Here is a 13,805-nt window from a genome sequence, read left to right on the forward strand (position 1 = left end):
CCTCCCTCCCTCCCTCCCTCCCTCCCTCCCTCACTCACTCACTCACTCACTCTCACCTCCCACCTGTGCCTTACCTGTCTGTTTAGAGTGACTGCACTTGGTTGACATTTGGTGCATATGCCTCCTGGCCATGGAGGGTGCTCAGTACATCCTGGGCGAATCTTCACACTCATGTTCTCAAGTGCCACAAATTTCCCCCTGAGAGAAAAAAAACACGCCATTGTGACTGTTGGAACAGTTAAACATGTAACGGGAGTCGCCCAAACATAGGACGTTTTTTTACGCGCTCGAATTTTGAACACATTCATCTAAAGAACATACATGGACAAGAAATGTATTCATACTAGTACTGTTCATGGGCCATTCACGCTTCGAGTTACAAGCGGCAAATGCTGTGAGACGTTTTCACGAATGTACCTTCTGATTTAGTGCTACGCCAGAAAGTGTGCCTAACTTAGAACGCTTTGGTAATTTTGCTCTCTTCAGAAGTTGGTGATGAAGTTAGGGAAATGTAAATAAGGCTTGAAGAATGCTATATTCTAGCTTTCTTTTGACCGGAAAATTTTGACTGTGTGCACTTCTAACGTCATGTGAGAAGGGCTATATCTAGCGCATCCCAGCTCATGTTTTGGCGGAAAATAGGCTACTATGCACTTTGCGCGCGACTCGACGTACGTCTTGCATGCAACCCGATTTACAAAATCATTAAGAAAAAACGACACCGCTTACATCAACAATACTCCGTCCACTTATTGGGAAATATCTTCGCCATATCTGTATTCAGTTTTCTTTTCATAGACGGTACCAATCACATGTTAGAGCGTTACAAAGCTGTGCGTTGAATCGCCGTCCGCCACCATCGCGGCCGCAAAAAATGGCGGGAAAACAACGTTGCCAGACGGCAGCGATGTTTACGTTGTTTTCTTTGGTCGGTTTTCTTCTCAACAAACACTTAAAGACCCAATTTTTGTGTGTTTTATGAAGTTATATTTCTTATGTGTATGATAGTTGTATATCTGCTTGGCACAGGTCGTATATTTAGGTGTCGGGCCGTCTAGCTACGCAGTGACCCTCTACTCAGCGTTGCCATCATTATTGTCAAAATACTATTCTCGACAAAACAAGAAATGAATATGTACACATATGTTTTGAATGCAAATAAAAATTATGTGCATGGACTTGGTTTATTTATCTTCCTTATGAGCATAGTCAGTGGACACAAACACGGCGTACTTATGCATAACAAGATCACTAAAAAATCCGTCCTAAGTTAGGGCGCGTCCTAAGTTAGGGCAACCCCCGTTACATCAAATAATCAGATTCATGCCCATGTGGTGCTGAAGCTGAAGCACAAGGTTGTCTGGGACATATGGACCTGTCCTCCGAACTATGTGAAATGTATTCATCTTTCTTGCACTGATGTTTTGTTACATGTAAATGGAAACAAGGTGAGGAATTATAAATTACACACCTTGAGAATCCACCACACTTATCGATCAAAAAGAGTAGGGGGCCTGCATGCCCTTTTCCGTTAAAAGTTATGCGCTATTTCAATTCACCATTAGTCGTAGCCGGCCCGCTCTAATTCAACGTTGAGTATTTCCGGCATATTAATCGTGAAGCGTTACTGGCCATTTCAATTGTATGTAGCGTGTTATTTGTCATCCTGAATTCAGCGTTAAACGTCACTGAATAATTCCTTGTTATGCAGGAAATAGTGTTTCAGCGGGTCATGATTCAAAAATTTTCTCCGGGAGAGCACACCCCCGGAACGTCCTGAGATAATCGCAGCAAAAAAGCTTCCCAAAATTCAAGCTGAGACTCTTCTACATATTTTTTGCTCTACCAGCAAAGTTTGTCCCTCAAAATTGGAAAATCAATCGTTTAAGAGGGTCAAGATTTCAAAATTTTCCCCGGGAGCCAGTCGCGCCTCTGTCAAACAATATTGTCAGGAGAACGTTGCTCCCAAAAACTCAAAGTTTTCTGTATTATTAGACAGAGATGTCTTCAAACTCAACTTACATTTCCAGTAATATTTTCCCGTCGAAATGCAAGTAATAGCATTTAAGTGTGTCAAGATCTTTAAATTTTCCTGCGGGAGCATGTTGCGGGAGCAGCCCTGGCAAAAAAATATGTCTGGAGGGCGTCAACCTCTCAAAAATCAAGCTGAAACCCTAGCTTCTGTATTGCATAACTTTGTATAAAGGAGGTTTCATGACTAAGGATGGTGTGGTTGTGGTTCTTCATTGCTCATGAGAACCGGCTTTTGAATACCGGTAGTACATGTACATCTTGGTATGCAGGCATGACCCAAAGTTGACAATAACTGTTACTGCTCGATATCTGGCATCTCTGTGTTAGCATGCAGGGATTAAAAATACTTGAAGTTCAACAAGATCTATTATGCAATATTTAGTTGGAATCTACACTGTATGGCAAGTAATCATAGAAAATTCTAGTTGAAACAAGAGTTCCGCGACCTCATATCTCCATGAACTATTCTGTTTATGCAAATGACTTACACATTTACATAATATATACTTGGTCATGAACACATGTCGCGATATTGACAGACCTACATTTGTATCATTTACCACTTAGATGAATTATCGCGTTTTGCATTAATTATGCAAATGAGGAATGTACATGTATTTGCATGATTGATATCTGTTGATGTTTCACTTCCCATAAACTACATATCTTACATGTATTTGAGTCTTATAATGGAAAACATTTCAAAAACATTAGTTATGCAAATTAGGTCCCAATAAGCATAATTTGCACTTTATTATGTACATCTCTGTCTAAGCTACCTGCATACGAAATATCATGGAAATCCGTCGTTCCTTTGTTCAGTTATTCTCCTAAGAAGATTTTCACAATAACGCCCCTGCAGTTCCAGAGCAAGCTGCAAGAGGGCCCCAACCTACACCAAATCTTCATTACATCACAAGCTATCTGACACCAAAAAATCAAGACCATAGCACGTCCAGGTCAAAAGATACAAAAATGGATTTTCTGCTGCAGTACCAAGGTCACATACCAGGGGGCCCAAAATTGACCTTGAATTTCGGCTTCACAACACCTGCCCACACACCAAATATCATCGTATTCCATTAAGAAGGTTCTTGAGTTATGCTTTCTAAAGTACAAATGTAGTCCGGAAACACAAACATACACACACACACAGACAGACACACCCAAAACTATATCTCCATTTTTCATGGAGATAATAAAAATTGCATACGTTTCTCACTATGGTCTTCCCCTTTATCCCCATTCAGTATCTGGCATTAATTTGACCCCTTGCTGCAGTCTTTGCCCCAAAACTTGTCGGTAGTAGTAGTACGCTGCGCTACCTGAGGTTATAACTAAGTTGTGCCAAACAAAAATTGGTTGTGCTGCGCAACTGGGCAACCGGATACATGTATTTCAAACCCTGGTATTTGGAGATCATAAATCGGAACTGATGCATTACTGTCCTAAATGAGAAAGATACCACAACTGACATTTGAACATGACAGAGTTTCTCAATGGGCAAGGAAATTTTTGCTAGTCTAAGCCCCAAAATAAACATTTGGTAAAGCAGGAGCAAATCAGGGGTACTTGAAGAGATTGTGGCTCAATTTTGAGCTGAATCAGGCAGATTTGAATGAAAAAAACTTTGCTACCTGTCCAACTAGTATCCTACCCGTGAACAAGAAAGAATTGGACAAGGATTTAGTTACATAGTGTTGCATGGCATAACAAGGGTGATTGGCACAGAACCCAGACTGAGCTCCTCGGTTCCAATCCCCTGACATGCCCTGATGTTGTGTCCTTTCCTCACTCTACTCAGGTGAAAATGAATACCTAGCTTTGGTTACGGACGTCCTTCATATATCTGGAGGTTCCGTGTTTGAGCAGAGACACTTTATCGATCACGGAAAAGAACCCATCACACTTTTTAAAAAAAAGTAGGGGTCCTAGAGTGTAAGGGACTGAACGGTATTTATGGGGGTGGGGGGGGGGGGTGGTGGTCGTCTGGGGGGAGGGCCTAGGAGAAAAATTTTGACCTGGGGGGAGGGCCTAGGAAAAAAAAATTGGCAACGGCGGAGGGCCTAGGAAAAAATGTGATCCCTTTCAGAATCTTCAGACACATATCTAAATGTCTAAAAATGGGCTCCGGGCCACTCAGAAAACCCCATGTTTTGCGCTTGTAGCTGAGCGCGCGCCGCTTTGCTGCACATGTACAGATACATTGTCACAGTGGTAAGGTTAGAATAAGAAATGCGACGTCAGATATCTTGATATTTATGGTGGATAGATATAATACTAAAATATCACAAAAGTGTGGTTTTGACGATGCTATTGGGTGAAAGTGCGATCAAAAATTACGTGCTAGGTTTTCATGTGCTGCCGGCGGGCCCACTTTGCTCAAGGACAATTTGCCTCTGAAATTGCGTTAAATAGCGTTTAAGAGGGTTTGAATTTCTAAAATTTCCTGGGGAAGCATCCCCGGAACCCCCTTTTTAATAGCGTTGTCAATCGGCGCTCACAGCGATCCACGCGGGACACTGAACTTTTGTAAGTTTCCCAAGATAGGATTTTTAAAAACCTGAATCAACATCTTTATATTGGGGAATATTAATTGACGTCCGGTCGCTGGGAATCAACTTTCCAGGGTAACGTTCTGAGTTATTTGACAAATTCTAGTAGCAACAGATGACGAACCTAGAACTCGATATTGTTTACGTAATGTTAAAATGTCGTCCTGACGCTGAGCATTCTTGATGATCATGATAGAATATTTCTGAAGTTATGAACGTAAATTCAAATGTGTACTGTAAGATACTTAAATAGTCTCCGGACGCCGCTCAGGTCCCACAAGTTTGCAAAGCACTATTAAGTGCGGCTGGCGCGCGCCGCTAGAGCGGCGCAAATGACAAATCGGGTACAATTACTTTTGAGATTTCACTTAAATATACAGGATCATACAGTGGTATCATTTATGACCAAAGGATGCATTCATCATTCATCAAGGATGCATTAGTCTCTAAGCATATGTCTAAACTTGGGAGATGGGCTCCGAGCCATTCATTTTTTGCGTACGGGTGCATAAGTAGCATGGCAAACGAGAGGGAGATCGCTGGTGAGACCCATTCATTGTAAAATACAACACAAAGGACACTTCCAAATGGCGCGGTGGTTTTCTCGCCGTCTGAATATTTTTTCAAGAGTTGATAGGAGGGGTGAGGGTCTAGGAGAAATTTTTTGGCTTGGGGGGAGGGCCTAAGAAAAAAATTTTGACCTGGGGGGAGGGCCTAGGAAATTTTTTTTAACCCGACCCTCTGACGACCGGCCCTCTCCCCCCCGCTAAATAACGTACATGTACAGTCCCTAAGTGGATCAAATAAGTCGGATATGCAGCTTGTACCCTTCAGTACAAAGTTGGTGTATGCAATACAAATAAATAAACAAACATACTTGTCCACTCCTCCCATCAGCTTCTTCAGGTGAGCGTGGAAGGACATGTGCTTGATTTCTGACTTCTGGAGGTACTCTTCATTGTAGGGCTGTGAAATACAAACCTTTATTTCTGATCACATGTTTCAATATAGACAGCAGCGATTAGATTTCAGTACAAGATTCATCCCGCCCTTCCTGTAATAATAACAGCACATTACAGCATGTATCATTGGCATCGAATGGCAATGTGGCCAGCCTGGCGGACATGACATCAAGAGGTCACAGGTTTGATTCCTGGCTAGACATTGTGTACAATGTATACACTTATATCATCATATTAGCCTTACCAATGAAATCAAGGACAAACCAATGAAAACAAATCTACAAGAAACAAAGTTCTTTAAAAAAATCTTTTCAGAAGATGCAAAGTTGCCCGAAAGATTCTTTTTTAACATATCTGAAACTAGAGTTCCACAACCTTATACCTTTGCCAGGTGATTATAACATTTTCGACTGATGTATTATGCATTTATCATGAAAATAAGGTCATCATTTGAATGAATTATATCAGTTGATCATCTTCTTGGTTATCTTAACAAAGGAGGCTATTCCAGCATTTTCTGGTCAATTATGCAAAGTATGCCCTCATTTGCAAAATGTATATTTAACCATGTTCACCTTCACAAAGCTTTCAAATGCCACAATTATGACATTCTAGTTATCTAACAATATGGAATTACAATATTTTTTCTTCATTATGCAAATTAGGTCTACATATACATAACTTACTTATCAATGTCCTTCTATTTCTCAGTTACATATGTTGCATTTTTTAATAGTCCTATCATGGAATGCAGTGGGTTTATAAAATATCCCTTTTAATCATGCAAATTAGACTCATTTGCATAATAACCCATTCATTATATACAGCATGTATCAAAAACAAGTTATATACAGTATCACACTACATATAGGAGGGCCTGCATGCCCTTTTACGTAGAGCGTAATCGGCCATTTTAATTTTACGTAGAGCGTTGCCGACCACTCTATAATTTAGCGTAGAGCGTAGGGAGGCTTTTCTGAATTTAGCGTAGAGCGTAGGGAGGCTTTCTGAATTTAGCGTATTGCGTAGCCGGCCCTCCGAATTTAGCGTAGAGCGTTGTCAGGACCCCCCCATGCAGGCCCTCATATAGCTGTAGGGCCCCTGGGGACACTCCTTGCCAGCAGGGGAATATTTGCCCCATATGTTGACTGACACATGAGCGTCTTTATCATCTGCAATATAGCGTATTTTTAAACTTTCCTCATTAATTATGCAAATTTATCAGTCAATAGATCCATATGTTAGGTGCGCAAGTCATGGCTGCCTGCCTTACTGTCAGATGCATCACAATAAACTTCAACTCACCTCGAGGGAGGTACAGTGGACACATTTTCCTTTAGGTCCATGGTGACATCTGAAAGCAGAATACTTAAGTGTTAATGAACCGGCAGTGATACAATGCCTGTCCAGTGACCTATAATCTCTGACTAAACCACTGAGTGAGCATCACACAGACGACCCGCAGGTCACTGTAGAACGCTTTATTTTCTTTTTTTACGGCGTTCGTTGCGTCACAACTTGACCCCGTTGCATGGGTGTAAACAACTGCCTGTCGTGCAGCAAAATGACCTCAGACCAACATAATGTTCATACATGACATTATGTACTTTTTCAAATGTACAGCATTTGCCCAGTACAACAATGTAGTGCTTAGCATATCAAGTATTTGGTCAGTATATTTGTGCTTGTCTTTTTGGCGACGCCTCAGGGGCGAGCCAAATGATATAGTATTGTGTGCAGATTGCCACTATTCTAGGAATTGTACAGGCATGTGTCCATAGGCATATTAAGACAATAAGAATATTAGGAATGTTAGTCAGACAGAAAGCCTCCCTCGGGACATTCCTCCTAGATAACCTAGACAGGAGGCTACATCTGTCTACCAGATGTGCCAGGCTTATGTATACATGACCCATTTAAGACCTCAGCTCTACAGTAATACATTGTATTGCTCTTTTCTAAAACAATGTGTGTCTGTTACAATGTTTTTAGATGCCCTAATGCTGGTCCTTACAACTGTAAGATTTAATGTCTTTCTTCGGGGAACAGGTCATAACTGCATCAACTCTGTACTCAGATAACGATTGTGCACACGCTGCTTCAGTTACCTATACAAGCAGATTAATTAAAGGGCATTAACCTCATTCATGACACTGGGAACATGTCCAAGCCAGATCGATCAATGAAAAATTTCACTGTTGCAAGGAAATTTATTTTACAGTTCATCTACAAGTATATCCATTTATTTTTTTAGAAAGTGTGATAGCCCATTCCGTCACCTTTAAATTGATACCAAAGTCCCCTAGTTGATTTCACTGGAAACAATTTTGCCCTGAAAAAATACAGAACCATCAATTTTTTAGGGCGTCTTTTTCCGAAGGAGAAGCCAAAGAAAATAACCTTTCAATATGCTTTACAGAACTCAAAACATATCTAATGACATTGGTCAACTTGCAGATAGATCTCACTTTTTCTGGCTTCCAGATGATATCAGTCTTATTTGGAAGTGTTCCAAAAAATCAATTACAGAAGGCAAAACTTGAGGGATTGGTTTTATAAACTTTCCAAACACCGGATGAAAGTTGCAACATCGTGCCTGACCCCCACAGAGGCAAAATGGAATCTACCGTCTGAGTTCCATCGGTTGAACGCCAGAGTTTGAAAGGGATTGACTTCAAATTTCTATTTCTAAAAGATTACGTACCCTGTACTAAAACCTCGGTCTGCCTGTATTTCACTGTCACTTATTGCATGTATATTGCATATACTATGATATAGTAGCCGCATTCATACAGCTTTTAACCCTCAAACACCCGAACCCTTTTTTGCAACTAAAATGACCGAACGGCGAATGGGGTAAAAAAAAACGCAAAATGTTTTGTTCAGTAAAATCTCCCTTTTCACTTTTTGAGCTGATTGTTATCCGTACATTGCTTCATCAATGTAAGACGAATGTTTTGGCATGTTTAGGCCACACCAATTTAATTTGTTGGTTCTCAGATTTTTTCAGAAAAAAACCCAAGCAACAGGGCAAAAAAAAAAAAGTATTCACAAAAAGTCTTGGGTCAAGATAGAGGCTTACATAAGACAAAGAATGATACTGTCACAGTATCATGCATGTTTTCAGTCTTCCATGGCACATATCAAGTAGTACTCCTAATTCTTGTACCCTTCAACTACTAAGGGGAAGAAAACAAAGCCTGTTGATTCTCCTTCTACATGTAACACAAATTGTGATGAGGAAGATGTTGTTATCACTGATGAGACTACAGAGTCAGTTGATAAGTACCGCAGTCTGTCAAATCTCAGTGAGTCAGATTATGATATTATAATAGATCCCAATGGTTGGCTTACAGGTGATATAGTACACTGTTCTAGTAAGGCAAGTAAATCCAGGAGTAGAAGGACTACAACGTCCATCACTAGGGCCTGCCCGAAACTTTGATGTGGTATCTTCTGAATGTATACAAATATTGCATACAGGCCAAGGTCACTGGGTGTGTGTGAGTACAATAGATTGCTTACCTGGTAGGGTAAAGCGGTATGATAGTTTATATCATGATGCGGTTAGCGAAGAGGTGAGAGAACAGACCAATGACTTATTTGGTGGGAATCTTGTTTCCTTGATTATGTTCCTGTGCAACAACAGTCAAACGGTAGTGACTGTGGTGTATTTTCAATAGCATTTGCTGTATGTTTAGTTTTCGCAACAGATCCAAGCACTGTAACATTTGACATACCTAGGATGCGTCCCCATTCTAGTTTTATTCTATAGTCTGTAAACCCCCTAGTAGGGGTATCGCACAGACGGGGTGAGGCGCAGCTGCAGTGTCTGGGCTACGGGTGTGATGACAGCAGCCTGCTCTTGAAGGTGTCCAGTGAGGGGCTGTCTACTACGTGGGCGGAGAGGTTGTTCCACTCAGGTATTGTCCTGGCAAAGTAGGCAAATTTCGCAGTGTCACACTTGGGTTGAAGGGTTCTGTACTTATGGGCGTGGTTGGCATGGGTACGTGCGTGTGCTGGGGTGAGACGAGTCGGCGAAATAGCAACAAGACCGTTTGCGATCTTGTACATCATAACCAGACGTGCGTCCTGACGTCTAGTCTGGAGTGACTGCCATTTCAGGTCCCGGAGGAGCGCTGTGACGCTGACATCTTGTCGTCTGTAGTTGCTGGTCACAAAGCGGGCAGCACGTCTGTTGACCATCTCCAGTGCATCGATGTCCTTTTGCCGAAAAGGATCCCAGATGACTGCCGAATACTCCATGGACGAGTGGACAAGGCTGAAGTATGCAGTCTCGCGGACTTGTCGCGGGCAGAAGCGGAGGTTCCTACTGAGAAAATTAAGTGCATAGTTGGCTCGTTTGACTGTAGTGTTAACATGAGCTGACCATTTCAAGTCCTGGCTTAATGTGACACCGAGATACTTGGCCTCTCCTGTCTGTTGGAGTAACTCGCCGCACATCTCGTACATCCTGGTGAGAGGGTTCTTATTTCGCGTTATGGACATGGTGTTACATTTCTTGGGGTTGAATTTCATGCCCCAGGTAGTGGCCCAATCCTGCAATGCGACAAGATCTCTCTGCAGGATAACTTGGTCTTCCTGTCCGCGGATCTCGCGATAAACAAGACAGTCATTGGCAATGAGTCTAGCAGTGCTTCCAGGTGTCAAACTGGAGGGCAAATCATTAATATACACGAGGAACAAAAGGGGGCCGAGTACAGTTCCTTGGGGAACTCCAGAGAGAACGCGTGTTGACAACGAACACTCCATCCGCTACCACCCACATGGATCTGTCTTGGAGGAAAGATCTGATCCATCGCTGGATGGGACCTCTAATGCCGTAGTGTGCAAGTTTACTCAGGAGTCGCTCATGCGGTACCGTATCAAATGCACGGCTAAAGTCCAGAATACCCATGTCTACCTGCACCTTCTTGTCGTATGCTGACACGAGATCGTCAACGGTGAGAAGCAGTTGGGTTTCGCAAGAGTGGGCTTTGCGAAATCCATGCTGGAATGATGTGAGAAGGTGTTTTTTCTCGAGATGGTTGAGAATGTGTTTGCACAAAACATGTTCCATGAGTTTAGATATCATGCAAGTCAGTGAGACTGGCCTGTAGTTTCCCGGGTCATGTACTCCGCCTTTTTTGAAGACAGGGGTTACCATGGCCTTACTCCAGTCTTCAGGGACACATCCATGTTGCAGTGACTGATTAAAGAGCGCTGCAAGTACGGGGGCTAGCTCACCAGCCAGCTCCTTGAGGACGCGATTTGGGATCGCGTCTGGGCCAGATGCTTTGTGTGGCTTAACGGCATTCAGGAGTTTACGCACGCCATCCGGGTGCACAGTCAGGTCATCAGAGATGAGTGGGTGTGAAGGACCCATCCAAGGGACATAGTTGGATATCTCTGATACAAAGACAGACTTGAACTCTTGAAGTAGGATAAAGGCTTTATCCTTAGCCTCCGAGAACACCTTTCCCTTGTGCTTGAGGGGTGGGACACCAATGAAGTCCTGGCGTTGGGCTTTGATGTACTTCCAGAAGGGCTTCTGGCTCCCTTCATCTAGCCATCTAGCCCTTCTTTGATGGAACTGTTTATGTACTGGGACCTGGCATGCTTGAGATCCCGTGCTGTCTCTTTTTTCACCTGACGAAAGCGTTCACGGTGCTCTGGGTTTTTGGACTTCTTCGCTTTCTTGTACATTCGGTGCTTTCTCCTGGTCTTGCGTCTCAATTCGGACGTCATCCAGGGGAGATGATGACGCTTGGACATGGTCTTGGACGGTATGTATGAAGACATAAGTTCATGTATCTTGTTCTTCAAGGTTGACCAGTTCTCTTCAACAGTGTGCTGGTTGATGTTCGCGGTTAATTCCTTGGCAAAAGCGCCAAAGAGCTCCCTAATCTTGCCCCAATTTGCTTTGGAGAAGATGTGGATCTTCCGCGGAGCCTTCTTTGTGTATGCTGGAATAATGTCACTATCTGCAACAATAACATCGTGGTCATAGGCAATGCCAGGTAGGGTTGCCAGTGATTTTACGAGACTGGGCTTGGATGTAACAAACAGATCCAGCAGACGTCCAAACCTGGTAGGCTCACGCTGCATCTGGGAAATACGGTTGTTGTTAAATATGGATATTAGACGCTCAGACGGCACACGCTCTCTAGAGTTCTTAGGAATAGATTCTGTTTCCCAGTCCACGTCTCCGAGGTTAAAGTCCCCGCCAAGAATAATGGTACTTCCAGGATTGTTCTTGGTAAGATTTCTGATGTGTTTGATGGATTTCTCCAGTTCGTCTAACTGCTTGCTATGTTTACCGCTAGGTGTCCTGTAGTAGCTTCCCAGGTAAAGTGACTTCTTGTTTCTGAGAGACACTTTCATTCACAAAATTTCCGCCTTGATCTCGCTGGGCTGCTCGACTTCTACCGCTGTGTAACAGTCCCGTACAGCAACCAACACGCCACCTGCTCCACTAGCTCGGTCCCGCCTGACAGGTGTTGAATACCCTGGCGGCATTAACTCTGCGCTGTGATGATGTGGCCCCAGCTTTGTTTCGCACATAAGGATGGCGTCTGGACTGGTATAAACTATAAGATACGAGGTTGGCAAACTGTGCCACCTTGCTGACAATACCATCTGCGTTGACTATCAAAGTTCTCCAGTTATGTGACTTGGGTGGAAGGAGACCGGCAGTAACGCTGTCACCAGAACTGTCGGTGGGATGACTACTCTCAGGGAGAGTCTCGTTACTCAAACTTACAGCAGGGGGAGACAGCAGTGGAGCATCAGGTGATGGGCTGTTCCCAGTGCTAGCAGACAGCGTGATGGGACTGCTATGGAAACTGGGACGAAATGATGACGGTGAGGGTACGGTGATGACGGTGACGAAGAGTCACTTGTATCATGCAAAGAGTAGGTATTTGAGTCATTAGTTCGAACGAGTGAAATGTAGTATTGTCACTATTGGATGAATTGCACTTAAAACAAGTCCAGTGAACATTATCAAAGTCTTCGGTTGATATGCCATGACAGGATCGGTGATACCATATGTCACAGTTGTCGCAACACACAGCTACGTCACTCCAGTCTACCTTGAGGTCGCAATACCCACACAGGTGTGTGTCTCGTTCTTTGCCTCCTAGGGCGGCTGGCATGTGAAGTTTACATGGACCAGGATTCGGTTCTACATCACCACACAACAGGAGCACATACACAGCACAGTTCTTTGTAGTGGTAGCGTTGGGGATACAGACACGACGTAGGGATGTGTGCAGCGACAGGTTTAGATAATACCCTCTGGTGTATGAGGACAGACCAACAACAATACTGGCGGTAGGGTCCGTGGTCGGCATGCCGAATATACGCCACAATTGTAAACTACTGCTTGTCATGTTGGTGTCACCATTGTTAAAAAAAATATGAGCGGTAGTTGACAGCAATATGAAAGAAAAGAGAGCAAGCCTACTTTCCTTTAGTGAAGCCATTTTGATGTTGTTGTATCTATGGACCTCCCTTTACTTTGAGTGGTAGGTAAACTGTTAGAACATATTTTATTCTCGGCCACTATGAAACACTTAGAAAACCATCACATTCTACTCCCCACTCAACATGGTTTCAGGGCCAAGCACTCTTGTGAGTCCCAGCTGATAACGACCTTGCACGACTTAACATCATGGTTCGACCTGGGATACCAAATTGACATGGCCATACTCGATTTTTCAAAAGCATTTGACAGTGTACCACACAACAGACTCATTCATAAACTACAGTACTATGGGATAAGGGGAGAAACCCTGGTCTGGGTGAAGAACTGGCTGCTGGACCGGTTCCAACAAGTAGTGGTTGATGGAGAGAAATCCAACCCAGTTGAGGTCAAGTCAGGAGTCCCGCAGGGTACTGTCCTGGGGCCCTTGTTATTCCTGATCTATATTAACGACATCGATAAGGACATTACATCACAGTTGAGGCTCTTTGCAGATGATTGTTTAATTTATCGTTCCATACTAACTGACCAAGACCAGTACACACTACAAGACGACCTAGACCAAATTTTGCAAATGGTCAAGCACTTGGCAGTTGAAATTCAATGTGAAAAAATGCTCTATTCTACACATCCACAAGCCCAGAAGCTCACCTAATTTCCTGTACTCAATGTTCGATGAACCTCTTAGCCACAACAGTGAACATCCCTATCTAGGTGTCATTCTCATTCACAATCTCAAGTGGAAGGCACACATCAACGATATCACAA

At 43.1% G+C, this 13,805-nt stretch overlaps 1 protein-coding gene across 2 annotated transcripts in view; it reads right to left on the bottom strand.

The window, feature by feature from the left end:
• The window catches only part of LOC136439593 (nuclear protein localization protein 4 homolog), a 65,952-nt gene that overhangs the window by 25,020 nt on the left and 27,127 nt on the right, over positions 1 to 13,805 (bottom strand). For both annotated transcript variants that reach the window (XM_066435031.1, XM_066435030.1), the window contains exons 5-7: positions 6,857 to 6,905; positions 5,467 to 5,555; positions 75 to 198 (exon numbers count right to left, since the gene is read on the bottom strand). In XM_066435031.1, the coding sequence (XP_066291128.1) occupies positions 75 to 198; positions 5,467 to 5,555; positions 6,857 to 6,905 (262 nt within the window). The remainder of the gene's footprint in view (positions 1 to 74; positions 199 to 5,466; positions 5,556 to 6,856; positions 6,906 to 13,805) is intronic.

This window comes from Branchiostoma lanceolatum, chromosome 8 (assembly GCF_035083965.1).
Source record: "Branchiostoma lanceolatum isolate klBraLanc5 chromosome 8, klBraLanc5.hap2, whole genome shotgun sequence".
Lineage (NCBI taxonomy): Eukaryota > Metazoa > Chordata > Leptocardii > Amphioxiformes > Branchiostomatidae > Branchiostoma > Branchiostoma lanceolatum.